Below are 18,415 nucleotides of genomic sequence, written 5' to 3'. Positions count from 1 at the left end.
TATATACCCAAATATGATTGACCACACAAAGAAAAGAAACACTTATATATAAAAATGGAATTGTGAAAGATAAAGAGAGATTGGAAGACGATCATACCATGCTCTTAGCATCGGCGTGTTTCTTCTCGTCAACGATTTCGGGCTCGCTGACAACGGAGACGACGTCTTCGTTCTCCTCGACGGTAGCAGTAAGAGTACTGCCAGCATTGTCGTCGTGGATAGCAAAGTCCACGGCACCGATACCACGTGCAGCCAAAGCCTCTTCGATGGCAGAGATACGGTTCAGAAGCCTGTCGTCAACAACAGCGAGTTCAGGAACAGCGGGGACCTCGGATTCGGTGATCTCGACCATGGGAGCGATGTAAGATTGTCTGAGTTGAGACTTGCGCTTTGAGCGACGCTTAGACTCGACGTCGGAGGCGGCAAGAACCTTCTTCTCGCTGTCGCCTTCCTCCTCTTCCTCTTCGAGGACTGACGTGACACCGACGACTGAGCCCTTGGCTGATGACATTCTGCGGCGTGCAGCTTGGGCGAAGGTGCTGCCCTCTGTGACACCCTTGGATTGGGAGGCGTCCGACGAACGGCGACCGGCAGATTTGGCAGGAGAGGTTGAAACACCCTTCGACTGGAAGGCGTCAGAGGTGCGACGAGTCTTGCTGGCAGGTACATCATCGATGACGGTGGCAGAGCCAACACTGACACGACGACCATCGACAGTAATGGAAGGTCTACGAGCCTCGAAAGGAGCTGGTGCCTCGCCAGTCTTGACGATACTGATCGAAGCTCTGCGTTCAGGCTTCTCGATGAGTTCCTCTGTCTCCTCTTCGTCTTCTTCGGTGATGGTGATGTCGGGATTGCTGAAGCGTTGTCCCATAGCGGTGATGGTCATTCTGCGACCTCCAGGGGCACCTCCAGGAACGTCAACCTGAGAACCGACAGCTGTAACACTCATACGACGACCGCCAACAGGCAGAACCGGATCATCGTCGACGTCCTCTTCCTCGAGCTGCAGAACAACGTTGACGGCCTTGTCGTCTTCGATGATCTTGGGGTGACGGTTGGCGAAGTAGGTGGCGTACTTGTAGATAGCATAGTAGCAACTTGCGACGTTGACAAAGGTCAAGACAAGCTTGTAGGGCATATAATAGAGCCAGACACACTTCCAAGGCACCTTTTCGTTTTTGCGACGGAGGTGGATCTCATTGAAGATGACAGCATTGCCCATATAAAGCACGAAGGTAAGAGCCATGAGTTCGAAGAAAAATTGAGGGCGGACGACGAGAGAGACAGGAACGACGATGGGTGTGGCGAGGTAGAGGAGCGTCTCGTAAATCTCTTGGAAGACGAACAGTTTTGTACCAAGCTCCCACCAGCCAAGTTCCCATGAGAATAGGATGTAGTGCAGGTTGTAGTACATTCCGTTGACGAAGAAGAAGTTCCAACGCAAGAAACGCTGCTTGAAGACTGTCATCTCACCAAAACCGCCTCTGGAGCCGCCAGAGCTGAAGAAGACGGCAGGAGGAGTTTCAGTCTCGATGAAGACAGAAGTGGCCATCTGTGTACGGCATCCGAGTTGGCGAGCAACGTGTCCGAAGAACCAGTCCTCAGACACACTGAATCCAGGATGCTTGCTGAAAGTCTTGATGAGGAACTCTCTGTCCCAGAGGGAGATGGCACCATGAGGGAAAGTGGCCGAACCAATCTTACCAGCAAGTGCACGTTGGATACCAGAAATCTTGTATTCCAAATCTTGTGCTTGCTGACAGAGCGTTCCCTTGGAAGAAAGTGGACCAACAGACTTGATGGTGTAGCCCATACACATGACCTTCCCCTTGAGTCTGTCGGAGACGATGGGGAAGTTGGGAGGCAGAGCGCAGTCGTCGTCGATAAGTAGAACGTTCTTGAAATCCTTTGCAGCATAACAGCCGACGAATTGTGCGACAATCTTGGAACCGACGGGACTCCAAATGTGGTTGACACCATAAGGACGACAGACCTCTTCAGTGTCGTCAAGAGGGGTAGGGCTGTTACCTGTATTGACACAATGTTAGCTTGATGGAAGGTTGGATGATTCATAACACGCACCATTGGCAACGACGAAGATGTGCGATGGCGGAAAGACTTTCGTGGCGGCTTCCAGCGTTGCGCCAATGAGACTAGCAGCCTTGTAACAAGGAATCATCAAAGCAGTGTCAGCAACATTAGGAGTTTGGGTAGGATCGAACGGCTCCGCGGGCATTGGCGGATCAGGCTCGAACAAGACAAAGAGGGGCGAGTAAGCATAGCTTGAGTTGAAGTGTTAGCTTTGCGAATCATGTGGAAGGAGCAAAGGGGCAACTTACGCAACGGCAACAGCGATGACGACAGACCAGGTTCCAGTAGCATTGAGCTTGTACTTGAAAGCCAAGTAGAGCTCCCAGTAAGTTCCCTTCCAGAGGGGTACTCCAATGATGAGGAAATAGAGAAGGACAATAAGCATAAAGTAGAAAGAATACTCGAAGACGATCTGCACCCATCGCTTTCTTCGAATCTCGAGTTGTCGCTTTTTGGCATTCTCATAGACGTCCCACATACTGCTTCTGCGGACCTTCTTGCGAACGTTTTGCAAAGTGTCCTGGAAGACGGAACCTGCTCGTTGGAAGATGGTGCCTCTTCTTTCGCCGTTGTAGGGGGCATTGGGGTCTACTGAGAAGCTTTGTCTCCACATACTTTTTCTGCGAGGAGGCTCTGCGCTCACGCTCTCTGTGTTGGCAGTTGCGTTATCTTTGAGTACTGCGCCAGCAGCTGCCATTGGATCGGCAGGGTCTACAGCTGCACCAGGCGAGACTCCTCCGTCACGATAGGCGAAGGAGAATTTACCCCAAGGAGTAAGGCCCTCGGGCTTCTCATCAGGGGATGGATCTTCAGCCTCCTCGTCTTCGTCCTCATCTTCTTCTTCTTCTTCTTCATCTGGCTTTTCGTGCTCGGAGACAGCTGCAAGAGATTTGCCGCGAGACTTCCTAGCACTAGCCTTGCGTGAGTCTCTGGTCGAGGCGAAAGGATCAGCCTTGGACAAAGCCTCCATAGACTCGCTCATGTGACGAGGAGCTTGTGGAGTGGTATTGATGATATTCTTGATCTCCTCTTGCTGTTGCTGCGCCATAGACTGGATGTTGAAAGACTTGCGAGAATCTTCACGTTGGAACGCTGACTTGCGTCTACCGACAATCTTGTCTTCGTTCCAGTTTGTTTCGACGTGAGTCATTAAATGGGCAGGGATGACGACATTGGTGACGGATACGGAAGAACGACGAGGTCCGTTGACGCCTACAGAGGCACGTCGACCGTTCATAGCGGAAGGCGGACCTGCGTTCGAGGTACGTCTGCTATTAGGTGCCATAGAGGATTTGCGTTCCAAGGGAGATGGCATGTCGTTAAAAGCCACCGAGTTAGGGCGGGACTTCTTCTCCAGAGGTGAGGTCAAACCAGTAAATGCCACTGAGTTAGGTCGGGACTTTTTCTGTTCGTAAGCACTAGAGAATGAACCCTTGACGGGTGTCTGCATAGCGCTGTCCACGATGGGAGCACTTTTAGGAGTTGCAATATCGTCAATGAATGTGCCATTCTCAGGAATCATGATGTTGGACAGCTTCTTCGAAAAGTTTCTCGATGAGCGAGAGTCTGCTTCTGGAGACTCCGTCGAAGCATTCTCGTCGGTTGATGTTGCCTTTAGAATACTAGGCTTCGGCGCGAAATAATCTGTGGAGGTAGCGAATGGATTCGCGTCAACTGCGCCGCCAGCAGCAGAGTTGTTCGCGAACGGTTGTTTAGCTCCTGGACTCGATACAGAGCCAAGTTCGTGGGGGCCGATGTTGGTGGACCTTCTGTCCCCTGGGCTGGGTGTGTTCCATAGAGGGAGAGTCGATTCGCCTGGTGCAGACTCGTCAGGTCCAATATTGGAGGACATCCTCTTAGCGAACTTCCTCCATGCTGGTACACTGGGCTGTGAGGACGAGACCTCATCGGGTCCGATGTTCGTTGACCTTCTATTGACAGCACTAGGGGAGCCATAAGAAGGTCTCGAGAAGGGTGAGGATGGCGGTATTTCTTGCGAGCTCGCGTTTGTAGACTTTCTGTCGGCTGGTGTGTATGCCTTGTAAGCTGGGCTAGGCTTAGCAATCGCATCCGTAGTCGGCACTACTTCATCTGGTCCAATGTTGGTAGATCTTCGGTCTCCAGGCGTTCTCCACGGGGTTGAGGGCGCACTATAGAAGGTAGGAGCCTCGTCGGGAGCAATGTTAGTCGATCGTCGACTTCCTGCACTCTGAGGTGTCTGGTATGTAGGGCTGGTAGGAGCAATTTGTCCTGGAGCGATCTCGTCTGGTCCTAGTTCAGTCGATCGTCTAGTCGGTGTTTGATAGGAAGGGTTGAAAGCTGAAATTCCTGGAGCTATTTCATCTGGTCCCAGTTCTGTTGATCTTCTGCCCTTTGAGAAGGGCGAGCTGAATTGGCCAAAAGGAGAGTAGTTTGTACTTGAAGGAGCGACTTCTCCAGGAGCGATCTCATCAGGGCCGAGTTCATCAGACCCTTTGCGTGCTCCACTGGAGGAAAATGTGTTTGTAGCGAAAGGACTGGAAGCAAAAGGGTTCGCCATGACGTGAAACCCTTCTTGCGTGCAACAAGGAAAGAATGGGGGAAACAAGATAGAGAATGGGACGTAGAGAGGAGAAATACTTACCATACCGCCCGTTGGCAGACCGCTGGTTGGAAGCGGCCATGTGCTAGAGCGCAGAGCTAGGTGAATCAGATACTATCCAAACTTCCTCATTCAGACGCGGGGGCCGTTGTCGTCTCTAAGTCGCCCTCCCGCCTTTGGCCGTTTCGTCGAAATATTGTATATAACGGGCAGAAACAAAGTACCAGAAGCCGGACAGGCCAGAACCGCCCATCGCGTAGGTATAATATTGGTCTTCATGAATCAATAACGAGGCATGAGAAATACCGCCATAGCAGCAAAGGTCATTGAGAACGCAACATGGAGAGGTCAGAAGCATTGTGATATTGAAGATGGTTCTGTGCAAACTCAATGCGATCGCCTCTCATCAGACACTCTCCGAATTTCAATCGATTTCGTATGATGTCCTCACAGCTATTGCGGCTGCCCTATGCCGTCACTGATATAGAGCCGATCAAGAAGATCTAGCCATCAATGATGGTGAACGCTGTGGTAAGCCGGTGACCGTTGGAGAAAAGGCTTAGGCTTGAATCGAGGAGCAACAGTCGCAGCCATACGCTGCGGCCGGCACCAGGGCTGATCAGTCGTCGATTGTGAGGAAGTCACAAACAAAGTCTTTGGTTCTGTAGACTGTGAATGTGAAGTTCGTGGCTCTTGTATGTTGCATTGTGGTTAGGTAGGAACGTAGGACGAAGTCGCGGATCCGAGACAATCTACATCCAGAGCACGTGGAACTGGTCGAACTCGACTTGGCCTTCACCGCGTGGCAGCGCACAGACTCTGCGGATGTCCACATGCCGACCTGCCGGTATGGATTTGATACACAGCAGCTGGCACTCTGGTTTACAGCGTCTCTAGCATCGAAGGCAGCATGGAGTTCTGCTGCAAAACTTAAAGAAGATGTCAAGGCCTGGGTGAATATCCGTTGAGATCTCTGTCAATTCTGGGTCTCTCTAATGCGACTCTCGAGTTGGATTCGCTCTTGCATGGTCGCATATATCCAAGAGACCTTCATGCTAGAATCTTGTGTGTGCTATACAGATTAACGCACCGTTCGTTATCGACTCCTCCCCGGCTCCTCTCAAGGCATAAGTCGTTGAAGCATAGCACGGTTTACAGAAAAAGCCGTTCCGAGACCAGAAAGAAGTTTTCGAGGAGCAACAATCTTAACGTAGAATCGATAGTGGATATGCTTGCAACTGTCCAGACCTTAACTCGAACAAGACCTCCAAATCGTCGTATTCTGGCGTCTTCGGTTTGTGGAGTTGCAGGTCGATCAAGGTCACTTGAGCAGTTGAGCAAGGAAGTTTCGATGTTGGCTTTGACTTGCCTTACAGCCCGGTTTTCATCATTTCACATGAAAACATGAAGGTTGCTCAAAGGCCATGTGGAGAATTGGTTGAAGATCAGATGACTGGGTAACCAAAAAGTTGCCCATGAAAGCCGCTACGATCACTTCTCAAAAAAGTGACACAAAAAGTTGTGATTTTGTCTCTAGGTTAAGCTATCATGACTCGTTATGAAGGGCCAACCTGGCGCCACATCAAAGCTCGTCCTTGATCCTTTTCAAGAACCCCTTGATGCCATGGCCATGCTTCTTGTTGTTGCCTCCCTCGGCCTGGTGATGCTCATTTCCGACAAAGGCGGACATTGATGTGGTGAGCTCTCCTACACCATCACCCATCCAGGGACCTTCGGGAGTGAAGACCACTCTCTGCATCCTAGCCTTTCTGTTACCCCAGCCGTCATCAGGGCGGTCAGTGGCATGGTAGCTAAGGATTGGTAGGTCAGCATCTTGAAAGTATTAGGATGTGTTGAAGCCACACTTACATGCCAACGACATCATCGCCGATGTGCATGAAAGAACCATGTCCAGGACCCCATGGGCCGTTGCCGTGTGGGCCGTTCTTGATCAAAGGCTTCATGCTCTTCTGCCACGAGTCCGGTCTCAAAGGGTCCCCACCAGTCCAGCGAAGGCAGTTCATCTTGTACTCGTTGGTCCAGCTACCCGAGCAACTATAGACTATGCCAATCCAAGAGTTGTCCGGAGAGGCGAGGTACTGCGGTCCCTCATTGATGCCATGGTCTCCCACACGTTCGAAGGGCTCATCAGGCCTGCAAATTTCAACGGGGTCCGAAGCAGCAGTGACTGGGTCGGACAAACGAAGGATGAAGAGATGTTGTAGGAGATCGGATTCGTTCGGGTTATCAAAGGGCCAGCCAGAATAGACAAAGTACAGCTGACCATGTAGCTCAATCACGGTCCCGTCGATGGCCCATTGATGTTGACCCATGCCTCTGATAGGTCCCACAAACTCCCACGAACCAGTAGTCGGGTCTTGATCTGCGGGTGGTCCGGCAAGCACAAACATTCTGTGCGACTTGTTGCCATGCTTTGGATGGCATGCAGCGTAGTAGACATACCAGCGTCCTCTCAAACAATGCAGTTCTGGAGCCCAAAGATCGTTCGAATGTTCGGTGTCTGGGGGTGGTCTCCAGATGACGTGCTTGTCTGGATGATCGTGGAAGTTGGGCAAACTGTCAGCCCTCCATAGCTCTACGCGGTCGCCCGCAGTAAATGTCTGTAATCATTAGAACCACATCGACAGCAAGCCATAACTGATTAATGCCTACAAGATAGAATTGGCGGGTTGCTGCCGAGTAGGTAATATAAGGGTCCGGTGTTTCGGTCTTGGTCAGAGACAAGACGGCGTTGTTGTATTGAGCCATGAGTATATGCGAGTGATGTTTGATAAATCAATAGAACCGAAGGACAAGGAATAAAGTGTTTGTTATAAATGGCAGTCACGATTGCTTGGCTTTATATACAATGACACCTGCCATGCCGTGGATGGTTTCAAGCTTCGCACCTCGAAGATCAACACGCAAGCTTATGAAGTCATTGTTGTGAACCTTGTCCAACATCGTGTTTAACATTTGTCTGCCACTCTCAGTGGATATGGATCAGACTATCAAAGCGTGTTGCGTTTTAATAAGCATGTCAGAGGTCTTGCAATCGAGGGGGAGCACGACTCGAAAGCAACATCTCCTTCCCTTGGTCCCAATTTGTGAGCACAGTCGTTGCTAGGTACTAGGAGTACAATGTTGCTATCTGGCGCGCTCAATGGTTTCATCTCCGATTGTTCAGTTGACCATATTTGTTGATTTTCGTAGCTAGAGATCCAAGAGCATATGTTGTTCAAGCACGATAAATTCATGCCGGCGCACCTTCTCAATAATACTCACAACTCACCCACTGCTGGTGATCTCTCTGGAAGTAATCATGCTATTGTCATCTCCGTTCGTTTCGCTGGACAGAAGAACAAAGGACTAAGAGTACATACTTACCCCAAAGGGAAGTGCAGAGTAAAGAAGAATGTAGAAAGACCAGACCCCGTCGTCGCGCACCATTACCATGCAATTCGATACCTCCCCAAATGGTTGCTTTCACCTGATAAACGCCGTTGCCTTCCGTGTGCTGAGCTTTTGGTGGTATAATCCTGAGACGAAGTGCTTTTTCGTATAATCCAGAGAGGCATCGAATTGCGGGACCACTCGAAGTGATTCTTCCTTTTCTGGTGCCTTACCGGGCGCTTGACTGGGGCGTGAGACATGGTTGCTTACCGACGTAATGCGCATATTGGTGATGAGCTTACCGTCGAGATTTGAATGTAAGAGAACAAGGCCTCCCAAGAGCGAAGAGAGATTTGAACAAACCCAAAGAGCGCTCAGTACCTTCTTTGCTTGCGCGATTCGTCGTAGCCACCGTTTCCATCGTAGGGTCGCTTGCGGTCGTTGTCGCGTTCACGGTCGCGGTCGCGGTAGCCACCACCGCCACGCTCTCCGCCTCCAATAGGTTCGCGATTGCCGCCGCTACCTCCATAGCTGTCGCGGGGCGGTCTCTCGCCGTATCTTGAGCCGCCGCCAGAGTAGCTATCACGACCGCCATCGCGGCCACCGCCGTAGCTGTCACGGCCGCCTCCAAAGCCACCGCCTCTTGGCCCGCGAGGCCCGGACGGTGCGCCTTCAGGGAAGCCATTGCCGTAGCCAACACCGCCTCTGCCGCCGCCGCCACCACCACCGTACCCACCTCTGTCACCTCCACCAAAGCCGCCCCTGAAGCCGCCTCTATCACCTCCTCCTCTTCCACCACGGAAACCACCTCTGAAGCCACCGCCGCCGAAACCGCCACGGCCACCACCGAAGCCTCCAGGTCCAGAGGGTGCACCGTAGCCAGAGGGACGAGGAGGAGCAGCCTTTGTGTAATGACGGCCACCAAGGCCACCGCCGTATCTACGAGGACGCCATTCTTTGACTGTACGGCCACGCTCAACGTCGACCAGGATACGTCTGTCTTTGATGCGAATACCATCGGCGTCTTTGTAGGCAGCTGTTATGGGTTAGATTCAGATACAGCAAAGGACAAGATTCACGAATTACCCTTCATATCAGAGTCTCTCTCGAAAACAATGAAAGCATAACCGCGGTGCTTCTTTTTGGGGGTAGGTGTGGTTGTGTCCTCGACGAGACGAATCTGAAAGGGTCAGCATTGATTTGGTTGTGGTAGCAGTTGTGGTTGCGCACGCGCTCAATGGGACCATAGCGACCGAACTCGCGCTCGAGGTCCTTGACTTCGGTGTTGTAGCTGAGACGAGAGACGAAAAGCGTCTTCAATGGGTCGCCGACAACATTGGGGTCCTCATGGGGCTTGACTAGAGGTAGAGATTAGTGACGGAGCAGATGGTGGACAATTGGCGTATGCGCGCACATTCGTTCTTGTAGCCCTCAGTGATGCGGTATTGGGCAGCCTCGTCTCTCTCCATCTTTTGACGGTCCTTCTTTTGGAGCCAACTCTCGGTAGGGACATAGCCGTCATCGTATTCCTTTGCGGCCTGGACGTATTGAGCGACACCAGAGATCTTGGGCGTGCGGCGGTCCTCGGGAGCGTGGTCGCATGGCGGCAGGTATCGCAGAGCAGGTCTGGGAGCGAACAGCTGTAGCAGCTGTGGGGGTAGTTTGTCCGTCATCGAGTGTGATGATGCGGCGATAAATGATGGGCGTCTCCAGGGAGTGTCGCGGTTGCTGGAGCTGAGAGTCGAGACACGATGACCCGCGGCTTCTTCCACCGCCAAGACATGCATCTGGACATTCTCGAGGAGAGGACGATCATGGTCAGTTAATTCACGCCTTCACATTCGCTAGCCGTCAAGATGCCTCTACAAGCTCTGCGCACCGTCTCAAAGGGACAGGTGAGTCGTGGATCAATTGCCCTCCATATTTGGCCTCGGTCTGACTTTTGTAGAATGGTGTCGGTGCCTTTATCCTGCAATGCAAACGCCTCGACTTCCACTACTGCGACTGGGCCGGTAGTTCAAAGGGCATGAAGTACGCTTTCTCTGCATCTCTTCATCTTTTCTGCCTCTGACATCATTTGCCAGCTCCTTCCTCAAGAACGACCTCACAGCGTTCGCCCGCGCAAACCCTCAAGTCGAAATCACCGTCTCGCCCCGTCCGCGCAAACACCCCGTCATCAAGGGTACATATATCAACGGCCGCGAAAAGGCCATCTGTGTGCGCAACCTCGAGAAGGAGCAGATTATGAAGAAGGCCGAGCTGCTGCGCGATGCCAGCGGCGACAAGTTGAGAAAGGTCACAAAGCCCGTCAAGTCCATCAACGAGAGTGTAAGAGGTATCTGGGACCCTTTCCACGGCTCAAAGTGGTCTGTCTGATCTCTTCTACCTGCTTCGCTTTCTACGACCATCTTGTACAGCATTTCAAAGGCGTTTTGGGGATACCAAGGATTTCAAAATTAAGGCCTCTTCACTGTATACTACACTTTACTTCCATGTTCATATCATGCTTCTACAGTAGGAAAGACCCTATCGAACAATGTTCCAATATTCTTGAACACCGGAGAGCGGATCTGGCGGGAACTTGGTTGATATAAGCCAAAACTCGCTTGGATTCCAAACATTCAGTCTTTGCGTTCAACGAGGACGACACTTCCCGACCTATATCAGATATTGAAGAACGTACCTTTCGTCGTCGTCTAAAATCAGGTTTCTTCTCAAAGAGAACAGAATTCCCACATGCTCTTTTGAATGGCCATACCAGCCGAAACGCCGTCCCAACTTTCGACAAGCATGTCAGAGGCCTCGGGTAGGAAACGAAGTTCTGTCTTTCTGCAGACACATGTTTGGTAAGAATCACAGACGGTATTTTGTTTCACAAAATGCTAGCAGTTCAATGCTTGGTTCGTAAATGTTTTGATTATGGATCATCTCTCATAAGGCAGCCATGCGTTTACCGCGTGGCACCCTACCAGTCCCGTTTATGTACAAAATTTACGAGGACTGGGCGTTGATAATGTCAACAAAGGCGGGCTTCAAGCTGGCACCGCCAACGAGGAAACCGTCAATGTCCTTCTCCTTGGCGAGCTCGTTGCAGTTCTTCTCGCTGACACTGCCACCGTAGATGATTCTGGTGTTGTCCGAGGCAGTCTGGCTGACCTCCTTGGTGAGGTACTCGCGGATGGCGGCGTGCACCTCCTGAGCCTGCTCAGTGGTGGCGACCTTGCCGGTGCCAATGGCCCAGACGGGCTCGTAGGCAATGACGATCTTGCTCCAGTCCTGGATCTGCTTGGCGACGGCGCGGAGCTGGTTGGTGACAACGTCGATGGTCTGGTTGGCCTCTCTCTGCTCAAGAGTCTCGCCAATGCACAGAATAACGCCGAGGCCGTGGTTAAGGGCGGTCTTGGTCTTGGAGGCAATGAAGTCGTCGGACTCCTTGAGGATGACACGGCGCTCAGAGTGACCGGTCAGGGTCCAGGTGATGTTGGACTCCTTGAGCTGAGAGGCAGAGATCTCACCGGTGAAGGCACCGTTGGGCTTGTCGAAGACGTTCTGGGCAGCGACCTCGAGACCGGAGCGGAGGTGCTCACGGGTGAGGAGCAGGTAGAGGGCAGGAGGGGCAATGACGACCTCTGCAGATTGGTTAGCATTGAATCGCCAGTCACTCTGGGCTTTGTTGACATACCGACGTTGGGGTCGACCTTGGCCTGGTTCAGGTTGTTCACGATGCTCTTGATCGTGTCGACCGAACCGTTCATCTTGAAGTTACCTCCGACGAAGAATTGACGACCCATTTTGGCTGATGTGTGTGTGATTGTGGTTTTTGGGGAATGTGTTGATGGAGTTGCTGTATTGCAAGAAAAGTGTCAAAGCAAAGAATGATGTTGAGGGGGAGCACGAGTTTATTTTGTTGGCAACTCATGGAGGGGCATCCGCATCATAGCTTGACGTAGCTGCTAAACCGGAGCAAATCGGCGCCCATCGGACACACCGCGGGGCCTTGGGGGCTGCTTTCGAAACAACGAGAAGGGCCACACTTTGACCTGGATGTCGGTCTCTAGGGATCTCTCTTCCTATCATGTTGGGGCAGGATCGAATAGTGAAGACATGCTGCGAAGATTCAAGTCACCAAGCAATCCAAGTATTGAGGACGATACAATTATTTTGACTCGTGGTTCACATGCAAAGCATGCTCACTAACATAATGTGAGGACGATACGTAAATGGTCCTTAGTGACAGATCCGGTGGTACCATCAGTGTCCACCAAGGTGGTGCGATGTTGCGCCGGCGGTACACCAGAACCGAAAATATGTGGTGACTGATCATGCTTTCTGCAACTTGCTCGCGCGGTCTGCAGCAATCTCACACATGGCCTGCTTCCCTGTCAGTATGTATTGTAACATAAAGTGATCATGTAATCGTGCCTTGATCGCGGCTGCTCGCTCTGCAACAATGTCCCCGGCAGCAATCCTGCGTTTCATGTCCTCCATGATGACAGGTCTGCTGCGACCGTTCACAAAGACAACATATCTCAATCCGGGATAGGTCTTTTCGTATTCTTCGTTCAGGTCGCGCAACTTGTGAGCTTCTTCCTCGCCGCCGGTGTTGAGCTGAGCTTGCTCCGCCTGACTTTGTGCACTCTCAACTTTCTTCGCGCCTAGTCTAGGATGTGACCCCAGGATGCTCTCCGACCATTTGGTATCGCTGACTGACGATGATTCAGAAAGGTCGGTCAACTGTACGCCAACAGCTGCGATAAGATCGTTGTACGATGCAAATGTCTGGTTACTCAACAGCTCTACGGAGAGAGTGTGGAGAGGGGTGCTGGGCTCGAAGAGCAGGTCAAGAACACCTGCTCTTTGCTCGGCTGCCAGCGACGATAGAGAAGAGATAGGAGGAAGGCTGCTCATACTTGCGGAAGGCTCGAATTATGCGAAGGTCAAGCGACTGCGTGAAGTTGATTTTGGAGAGCGCTGTGATGTTTTCAAGTATACAGACCCGCACTTACCCCAGGAGTTACGTTCGGGGGGCTCCTAATATGAACCGTAGAGTAATGAGAACTCTTGATGATTGAAAACTGCAGATAAACCGATGAAAAGCTCGTACAATCTTCAGACAAATCGAGCAGTCCATGCAAAGGGCGGTTGTTTCACAGTCTCAGCTACATGTTATTCTTATTCTCAATAGTATTATGCATTTTGACAGCTGGAATCATTACACCAGCGCTTCCCGTGGAAGATCACTTCACATTCAACTGCTTATGCTGTACACATGTTACCTGACCCTGGCGCAGACACCTCACACGTGTGCTACGCTCTTTTGCTTTGCTCTGCCTTACCAACTTGCATCGACTCTGTGCGCATACGTCGGCCGAGAGCCTTGTTGGTGAATCGCATTATTTGGAAAACCAGCTTGGCTTCTCCACGCAGCTGGAGCTCGGGCTAGATTTCATCGGCCAGCCATGTGCCGTGCATGGTCCAAAGAAAGGCAAACACAGCTCTGATCTTATTGCGTGCAGCCAAGATAGGCGAACGGCTCGAAAGGAATCACAATAAGCTGTTCGGCAGGCGGCAGACCGAAGAGTTAGGAGTTTAGAGGCTGAAAGCCATACCAATTTCGAGGGTGGGGATGCAGAAGCGGCAGGTGTTCTGCTGATCTTAGCTTCCACAGAGACTTTGTAGAAACGTAGATTTCGAAGTGTACCGGCGAACGCAGTAAGATGCACAACATGTTGCATGCATACAGTAAGAGGACCATGGAGTAGGTTTGTTCCTGGGAAGTTTCCGTGGTTCAGCTTTGATGGAGATGTTTAATGATTGTCTCTCCGGAGGCAAGGTTGGCCTGGGCGCTGCCACACAAAGTCAGGGTCGGCCAATCAATGCTGCAAACTACCGAGAGGCTACGGAAATCCCTAGATGAAGCATACGACGATCAGTCCGATTCGTGCTGCTGGCAAAGTTTGGTTGAGGGCGAGGAGGGAAATGGGTGGATATGTATCTATAATAGAGCAGTCCTGCGTTTCGAGTCGGAGAGCGACGAACAGCACCAGAGCAATAATGCTGGCCGCCATAAAGGGGCTCACTCAACTCGAAATTCGCGCGAGACACGGTCACACGCGCTTCTGGAATTAACGCCCCTGAATCTCCTCTTGCAGGCATAAGGTCTCGTTGAAGTCAAGAAGACGGTCCGGCGACGACTGGCAACCATGTCTCTGAACGGACTGGATGCGCCAGAAGTGCAGCAGGCCTACCAGGCTACCCTGAGCGAGGCTGGAGGATGGTTTCTTGTGAAATACACCTCTCGCGACGAGGTCACCCTGCTTGGCAGTGGGCAAGCAGGCTTGAGCGAAGCAAGAACAGCGATCTTGCAATATGAGGAATTGTCGCCTCTGTACGGGCTGGTTGTCTACCGGCGCCGCAAGGTTCTCGTCAAATATGTGCCTGAAGGAACATCGCGGCTACTGCAAGGTACGGATGCCTAGAAGTAGAGGCGTGGCAGATCAGACACTGACCGGGAGCAACAGCGCGGACAACGGTACACCTCCGGGATGTGCAGGACAAATGGGCGCCGTACGAAACGATGCTCGATATTGCGACGGCCGACGGGCTGAACGACACGGCTCTGGCAGCGGCCTTTCCTCTTCACACCGCCTCACCCGCACTGTCCAGCAATCATCTGAATGAGATCACCGAGGACAGCGAGGATGGCGATGCCGCCCCTAAGCCGCTGACCCACACTCCGTCCATCTCGTCGGTGTCAAGTAGAAAACCTACGCTCGAGAAGCGACCTCCTTCCCAGCGTTCCTACCGCTCTCCCTCCTTTACGAGCGTTCAGTTCGCCGGCGACCACTCGCCAGTCCTGAAGCACAAATCGTCTTTGTCGCAGTTTCTGGTCCTGGAAGAGCTGGGGCACAAATCAGTTACGCAGCTGAACGGATATTCGCCGGCGGAAGATACTGCTTCGCTCAAGGACGACGCTGCCTCGATAACGAGCACCCGTACGGAAACGGCTGTTCCGTTGACCTCTCCTGTGCGGACACATACCAATGAGTCTGCTGATTACGACTTGGAAAGATATCTTGATTCGTTCTTCAAACCAAAGATCAAGCTTGGTCCGCGTCCGGTGAACGTCGCAGAGAAAGGCAAGCGCACCACGGCATCCGCGCCTGTATCGAGCCTTCCTGCTGGAGTTCAGTCCAGGGCAAAGCAGCCTCTGTCACACCCGCAACCACAGTATCCTGCGACTCGTAATCGTCTCACCGACCACGCCCCTTCCGGTACTTCAGCGCCACCAAGGCTGCCCTCTCTACATTTTTCACCTCAAATACCCGACATACCTGAATTCTTACCGCCTCGCCCCAATTCAAGAGGCAGCTCTCGCTCGTTACCCGCTCCCCGGGCATCCAAGGCATTTTTGACTCCAGAGAAGCAGCGGCTCATGAAGGCACTAGAAATGAGAAAGAAGCAGATGAGAAACTCGGCTTCTGTAGAATCAATGCCTCAGTTGTCTGCCGCAGAGATCTCTAGTCCGACTGCTGACAGTTCTGTCAAAACACAAGGGCAGGAAATGCAGCGGGGTACGGGCGCAAAAAAGGCAGATTCGGGCATCGATATAGCGCATTCATCCACTGCCAAGGAGGTCCTGGCGTCGCATCCGCAGGAAGAGTTAAAGGAAGTGACGGAAGCACCATCGGGATCATCTAACGCCAATCTCCAGCCCGTCATTTCAGAAGAACAAGCAGACACTTTTGCGACAATCTCGACCAGCCAGCCCGACATGCCTGAAGTCGCTGGGGAAGCTCCAATAGACACACCAGTTACGGATGCTGTTCCTACGTCGAACATTATGGAGCCGACAGTCAAGGAAGAGCAAGCATCAACTATAGACGCAATCGAGGCCACTCAGGATCAGGAGCATATCTCTGAGCACGGACCACCCACAGAGTTGGAGGATTCACTTGCTGACGCCGCCGTCACTGATTCACAAGCCCATACCTTCGACGAATTTGTGACGATCCACAAGCCGGAAGACCAGACTATACCCACGATCTCTGATGTTCAACCTCAGTCAGAGGTGCAAGACACAATCCCTACCCTTTCGACAGAGGCAACCCAAGAACACGATAGTTTTGAGCCAGAGGTTGACCCTACATCAGAGGACCCACAGAAAAAGCGCCGTAGGGGTCTACTAGAACCTCTTCAAATCCAATCCCGCCTCGAACGCCATACGTCGGAGCACAAATTCCTCTCCGACGACGATTTCATGGACGAACTGCAGACGGCCACTTTTGAACAGGCCACCCCTGTCGCCATGTCCAAATCTCCTGCCAGTCCATTCTTTCCTCCAAGACGCCCAAGCTCGCGTTCCGCCAAGTCATCCAACTCTGTCACTACCGCCGTATCTACCGAGTCAGTTCCCCTGGTCCCTTCTGTCAGCGACACCCTGGAAAAGGGTCACATTCCCCCTGAGTTATTGCTGCCTTCGTCCGAACCGCAGTCCGGCTTCCCAACCAGAACTCCATCGGTTTCGTCAGTGAGAACAACGGATTCTAGCACGCTCATGCGCAAGTCGAATGTCTCCTCTGGCATATCTGCCAGAATCGCAGCACTTGCCGAAAAATCAACACGAGATGGAAGTCCCCCTGTGGCTCCTGGGTCTCGCAAGCTGTCTGCCAATTCGACTATAGCACAGCGCAAGAGCTCATATATCGACCAGTCGGCCGAAAATCAGGCTGTTCCTGGTGCTGAGAGACGCCCTGTCGGAAAGCTTTCTGCTTGGCAGGCTGCTGCACCCTCCAACCCATCTCATCTAAAGACTAGAAATGCACAGTCAAATAATCGCGACTCGGTCTCGGTCACTGCACGCATCGTCCGTGTTCCTCGTGCGGGCGAGCCCGCGACGTCGCCAGAACTTCAGGCTTCGCCTCTGCTCTTCAACCACCAGCGTCCAACACAAGCCAATGGCCATACCCCACTTGCACCCATTGTCACAAACGGTCTTTCTTCCAAGACTCCCCAAGGCGAACACGACAGTGTCATGTCTCCGCAGAGCAGAGACGGCATTGCCTCGCGGGGCTCTGTCGAGACTACGGCTACTGGCAGACGTAAATCTTTCGACCGCAAGTCGTTCAAGAGCCTGAGTGGCCCTACCAGCCCAAAGAAGAATTCGTTCAAACACAGTGCGACAATGCCTCCTCCCGACAACAGCCCTGACAAGACGAGCCGCACTAGCCGGTTCTTCAAGCGCATCTCTCATCTTGGTAAGGACAAGAAAAAGAGCGTGCCTCAGGTCCCTACTATCACCACGACACCTTCCGAGCCCATGTCGCCGACGTCCACCACACGATCAGGACCGACTAGCCCTGCAGCTGTCGTCCAGATTCCGGAACCAATTCCTCAACCTAAAGTTGAGCTTACATCTGCCCGAGCCGCCGCCCCCAACCCAGCCGTTTCTGCAATTGCGGCTTCTAAGCCTCCTCGTCCAGAGTCCATTGATGTTCCACCACCAGTTTCGATTGGAGACTTCAACGTGCAATTCCCGGACACAATGCTCTGGAAGAGACGCTGGATCGAAATTGACAGCACCGGCCATCTCATGTTTACCGCTGCTGCTCGTCATAGCAGTGTCAGCAAGAACTTCAACTCAAAATTCCACTTGAAGGACCTTGGTGCTCCTTTCATTCCCGACATTGATCGACAGGAGATGCCTCACAGCGTGCTATGTGATCTCGTCCAAGGAGAGGGCTCCTTGCAATTCGCCAGCGAAGATGCCATGTCGCAACGCCAACTACTGTCTTGTAAGTTACACATCCATTGCCTGTCATTGAATATGCTGAAACTGACCTACGCATCACAGTGCTCACCACTTACCACCAAGCTTGGACATCTGTCTAATTCCCCTGATTTGGAATTCGAGCACCACACGATTTCACCATGAATACATCAAGACGGCACAGGATAATGTTGTCCCATCCATTCAATCCTATTTTCAGCAACCCTTTCTTCGGTCAAAAACACACCCAGTCGCTCCTTCACACACTTTTACTTGTCCGCTTTTAGATACCCCTTTTTCTCATTTCTTTTCCTCTTTATCCCGCAGGTTGCGGTCTTCTATGTACAATAATTCAAGATGGAGGCTTGCCTCGTATTTTTCCCACCCTCTTCAGCTTGTGCTTTTTCAACACTTCGTCATAGTTGTGCTCATGTTCTCCGTGCCGTTTTCTGACTGAAGAATGGTCAACCCTCGCAGCGTGACATGGTCTTCGTCCAGTCAATATGGTGTAAACCCCCGTGAATGGGGAGAAACGTACCGGCAACAAACTCGATCTCAGCCCCCTAGACGATACCCAG

At 52.1% G+C, this 18,415-nt stretch overlaps 7 protein-coding genes across 7 annotated transcripts; 2 read left to right on the top strand and 5 right to left on the bottom strand.

The window, feature by feature from the left end:
• Positions 1–994: 994 nt before the first annotated feature.
• On the bottom strand, positions 995–2,707 carry M438DRAFT_273668 (uncharacterized protein; the record flags this gene model as incomplete). Its single annotated transcript, XM_029900653.1, has 3 exons — positions 995–2,031; positions 2,086–2,285; positions 2,343–2,707. Coding segments are annotated over 3 exons (1,602 nt in total), but the record flags the coding sequence as incomplete, so codon positions are not given.
• A 3,450-nt stretch (positions 2,708–6,157) lies between these two features.
• On the bottom strand, positions 6,158–7,544 carry M438DRAFT_296949 (Arabinanase/levansucrase/invertase). Its single transcript, XM_029901926.1, has 3 exons — positions 7,349–7,544; positions 6,545–7,296; positions 6,158–6,486 (listed from the first exon to the last, which is right to left on the bottom strand). Exons 1-3 carry the CDS (start codon positions 7,442–7,444, stop codon positions 6,258–6,260), a joined length of 1,077 nt encoding a protein of 358 aa, XP_029760673.1. The 5' UTR covers positions 7,445–7,544; the 3' UTR covers positions 6,158–6,257.
• An 898-nt stretch (positions 7,545–8,442) lies between these two features.
• On the bottom strand, positions 8,443–9,741 carry M438DRAFT_273128 (RNA-binding domain-containing protein; the record flags this gene model as incomplete). Its single annotated transcript, XM_029900607.1, has 4 exons — positions 8,443–9,104; positions 9,155–9,248; positions 9,299–9,426; positions 9,483–9,741. The coding sequence occupies 4 exons, from the start codon at positions 9,739–9,741 to the stop codon at positions 8,443–8,445; spliced, it is 1,143 nt and encodes a 380-aa protein (XP_029760672.1).
• A 122-nt stretch (positions 9,742–9,863) lies between these two features.
• On the top strand, positions 9,864–10,800 carry M438DRAFT_345607 (uncharacterized protein). The gene is made up of 3 exons (XM_029905490.1): positions 9,864–9,963; positions 10,017–10,099; positions 10,153–10,800. The coding sequence occupies exons 1-3, from the start codon at positions 9,925–9,927 to the stop codon at positions 10,442–10,444; spliced, it is 414 nt and encodes a 137-aa protein (XP_029760671.1). The 5' UTR covers positions 9,864–9,924; the 3' UTR covers positions 10,445–10,800.
• Positions 10,801–10,960: 160 nt separating this feature from the next.
• On the bottom strand, positions 10,961–11,903 carry M438DRAFT_345606 (Triosephosphate isomerase). Its single transcript, XM_029905489.1, has 2 exons — positions 11,751–11,903; positions 10,961–11,697 (listed from the first exon to the last, which is right to left on the bottom strand). The coding sequence occupies exons 1-2, from the start codon at positions 11,857–11,859 to the stop codon at positions 11,060–11,062; spliced, it is 747 nt and encodes a 248-aa protein (XP_029760670.1). The 5' UTR covers positions 11,860–11,903; the 3' UTR covers positions 10,961–11,059.
• Positions 11,904–12,211: 308 nt separating this feature from the next.
• Positions 12,212–13,127, bottom strand: M438DRAFT_345604 (uncharacterized protein). Its single transcript, XM_029905488.1, has 2 exons — positions 12,491–13,127; positions 12,212–12,439 (listed from the first exon to the last, which is right to left on the bottom strand). The coding sequence occupies exons 1-2, from the start codon at positions 12,974–12,976 to the stop codon at positions 12,389–12,391; spliced, it is 537 nt and encodes a 178-aa protein (XP_029760669.1). The 5' UTR covers positions 12,977–13,127; the 3' UTR covers positions 12,212–12,388.
• An 824-nt stretch (positions 13,128–13,951) lies between these two features.
• M438DRAFT_318920 (uncharacterized protein) lies at positions 13,952–18,224 on the top strand. The gene is made up of 3 exons (XM_029902816.1): positions 13,952–14,533; positions 14,590–17,862; positions 17,922–18,224. The coding sequence occupies exons 1-3, from the start codon at positions 14,272–14,274 to the stop codon at positions 17,957–17,959; spliced, it is 3,573 nt and encodes a 1,190-aa protein (XP_029760668.1). The 5' UTR covers positions 13,952–14,271; the 3' UTR covers positions 17,960–18,224.
• Positions 18,225–18,415: the final 191 nt, after the last annotated feature.

Source organism: Aureobasidium pullulans, assembly GCF_000721785.1.
Source record: "Aureobasidium pullulans EXF-150 unplaced genomic scaffold scaffold_9, whole genome shotgun sequence".
In the NCBI taxonomy this organism is placed as follows: domain Eukaryota; kingdom Fungi; phylum Ascomycota; class Dothideomycetes; order Dothideales; family Saccotheciaceae; genus Aureobasidium; species Aureobasidium pullulans.
The sequence above is the reverse complement of the archived record's forward strand: the minus strand, read 5'-3'. Positions and strand labels throughout refer to the sequence as shown.

What these genes read in the sequence shown, in the direction of transcription:
- M438DRAFT_296949 (XM_029901926.1), bottom strand. Translation starts at nt 7,444, where the DNA reads ATGGCTCAATACAACAACGCCGTCTTGTCTCTGACCAAGACCGAAACA. An exon ending in CAACCCGCCAATTCTATCTT is followed by an intron (nt 7,297 to 7,348) that starts GTAGGCATTAAT and finishes TAATGATTACAG; the next exon opens with ACATTTACTGCGGGCGACCG. An exon ending in GGCGATGATGTCGTTGGCAT is followed by an intron (nt 6,487 to 6,544) that starts GTAAGTGTGGCT and finishes ACCAATCCTTAG; the next exon opens with CTACCATGCCACTGACCGCC.
- M438DRAFT_318920 (XM_029902816.1), top strand. Translation starts at nt 14,272, where the DNA reads ATGTCTCTGAACGGACTGGATGCGCCAGAAGTGCAGCAGGCCTACCAG. An exon ending in AACATCGCGGCTACTGCAAG is followed by an intron (nt 14,534 to 14,589) that starts GTACGGATGCCT and finishes CGGGAGCAACAG; the next exon opens with CGCGGACAACGGTACACCTC. An exon ending in GCAACGCCAACTACTGTCTT is followed by an intron (nt 17,863 to 17,921) that starts GTAAGTTACACA and finishes TACGCATCACAG; the next exon opens with TGCTCACCACTTACCACCAA.
- M438DRAFT_345606 (XM_029905489.1), bottom strand. Translation starts at nt 11,859, where the DNA reads ATGGGTCGTCAATTCTTCGTCGGAGGTAACTTCAAGATGAACGGTTCG. An exon ending in CAAGGTCGACCCCAACGTCG is followed by an intron (nt 11,698 to 11,750) that starts GTATGTCAACAA and finishes ACCAATCTGCAG; the next exon opens with AGGTCGTCATTGCCCCTCCT.
- M438DRAFT_345607 (XM_029905490.1), top strand. Translation starts at nt 9,925, where the DNA reads ATGCCTCTACAAGCTCTGCGCACCGTCTCAAAGGGACAG. An exon ending in GCACCGTCTCAAAGGGACAG is followed by an intron (nt 9,964 to 10,016) that starts GTGAGTCGTGGA and finishes TGACTTTTGTAG; the next exon opens with AATGGTGTCGGTGCCTTTAT. An exon ending in GGTAGTTCAAAGGGCATGAA is followed by an intron (nt 10,100 to 10,152) that starts GTACGCTTTCTC and finishes ATCATTTGCCAG; the next exon opens with CTCCTTCCTCAAGAACGACC.
- M438DRAFT_345604 (XM_029905488.1), bottom strand. Translation starts at nt 12,976, where the DNA reads ATGAGCAGCCTTCCTCCTATCTCTTCTCTATCGTCGCTGGCAGCCGAG. An exon ending in AGCGAGCAGCCGCGATCAAG is followed by an intron (nt 12,440 to 12,490) that starts GCACGATTACAT and finishes ACAGGGAAGCAG; the next exon opens with GCCATGTGTGAGATTGCTGC.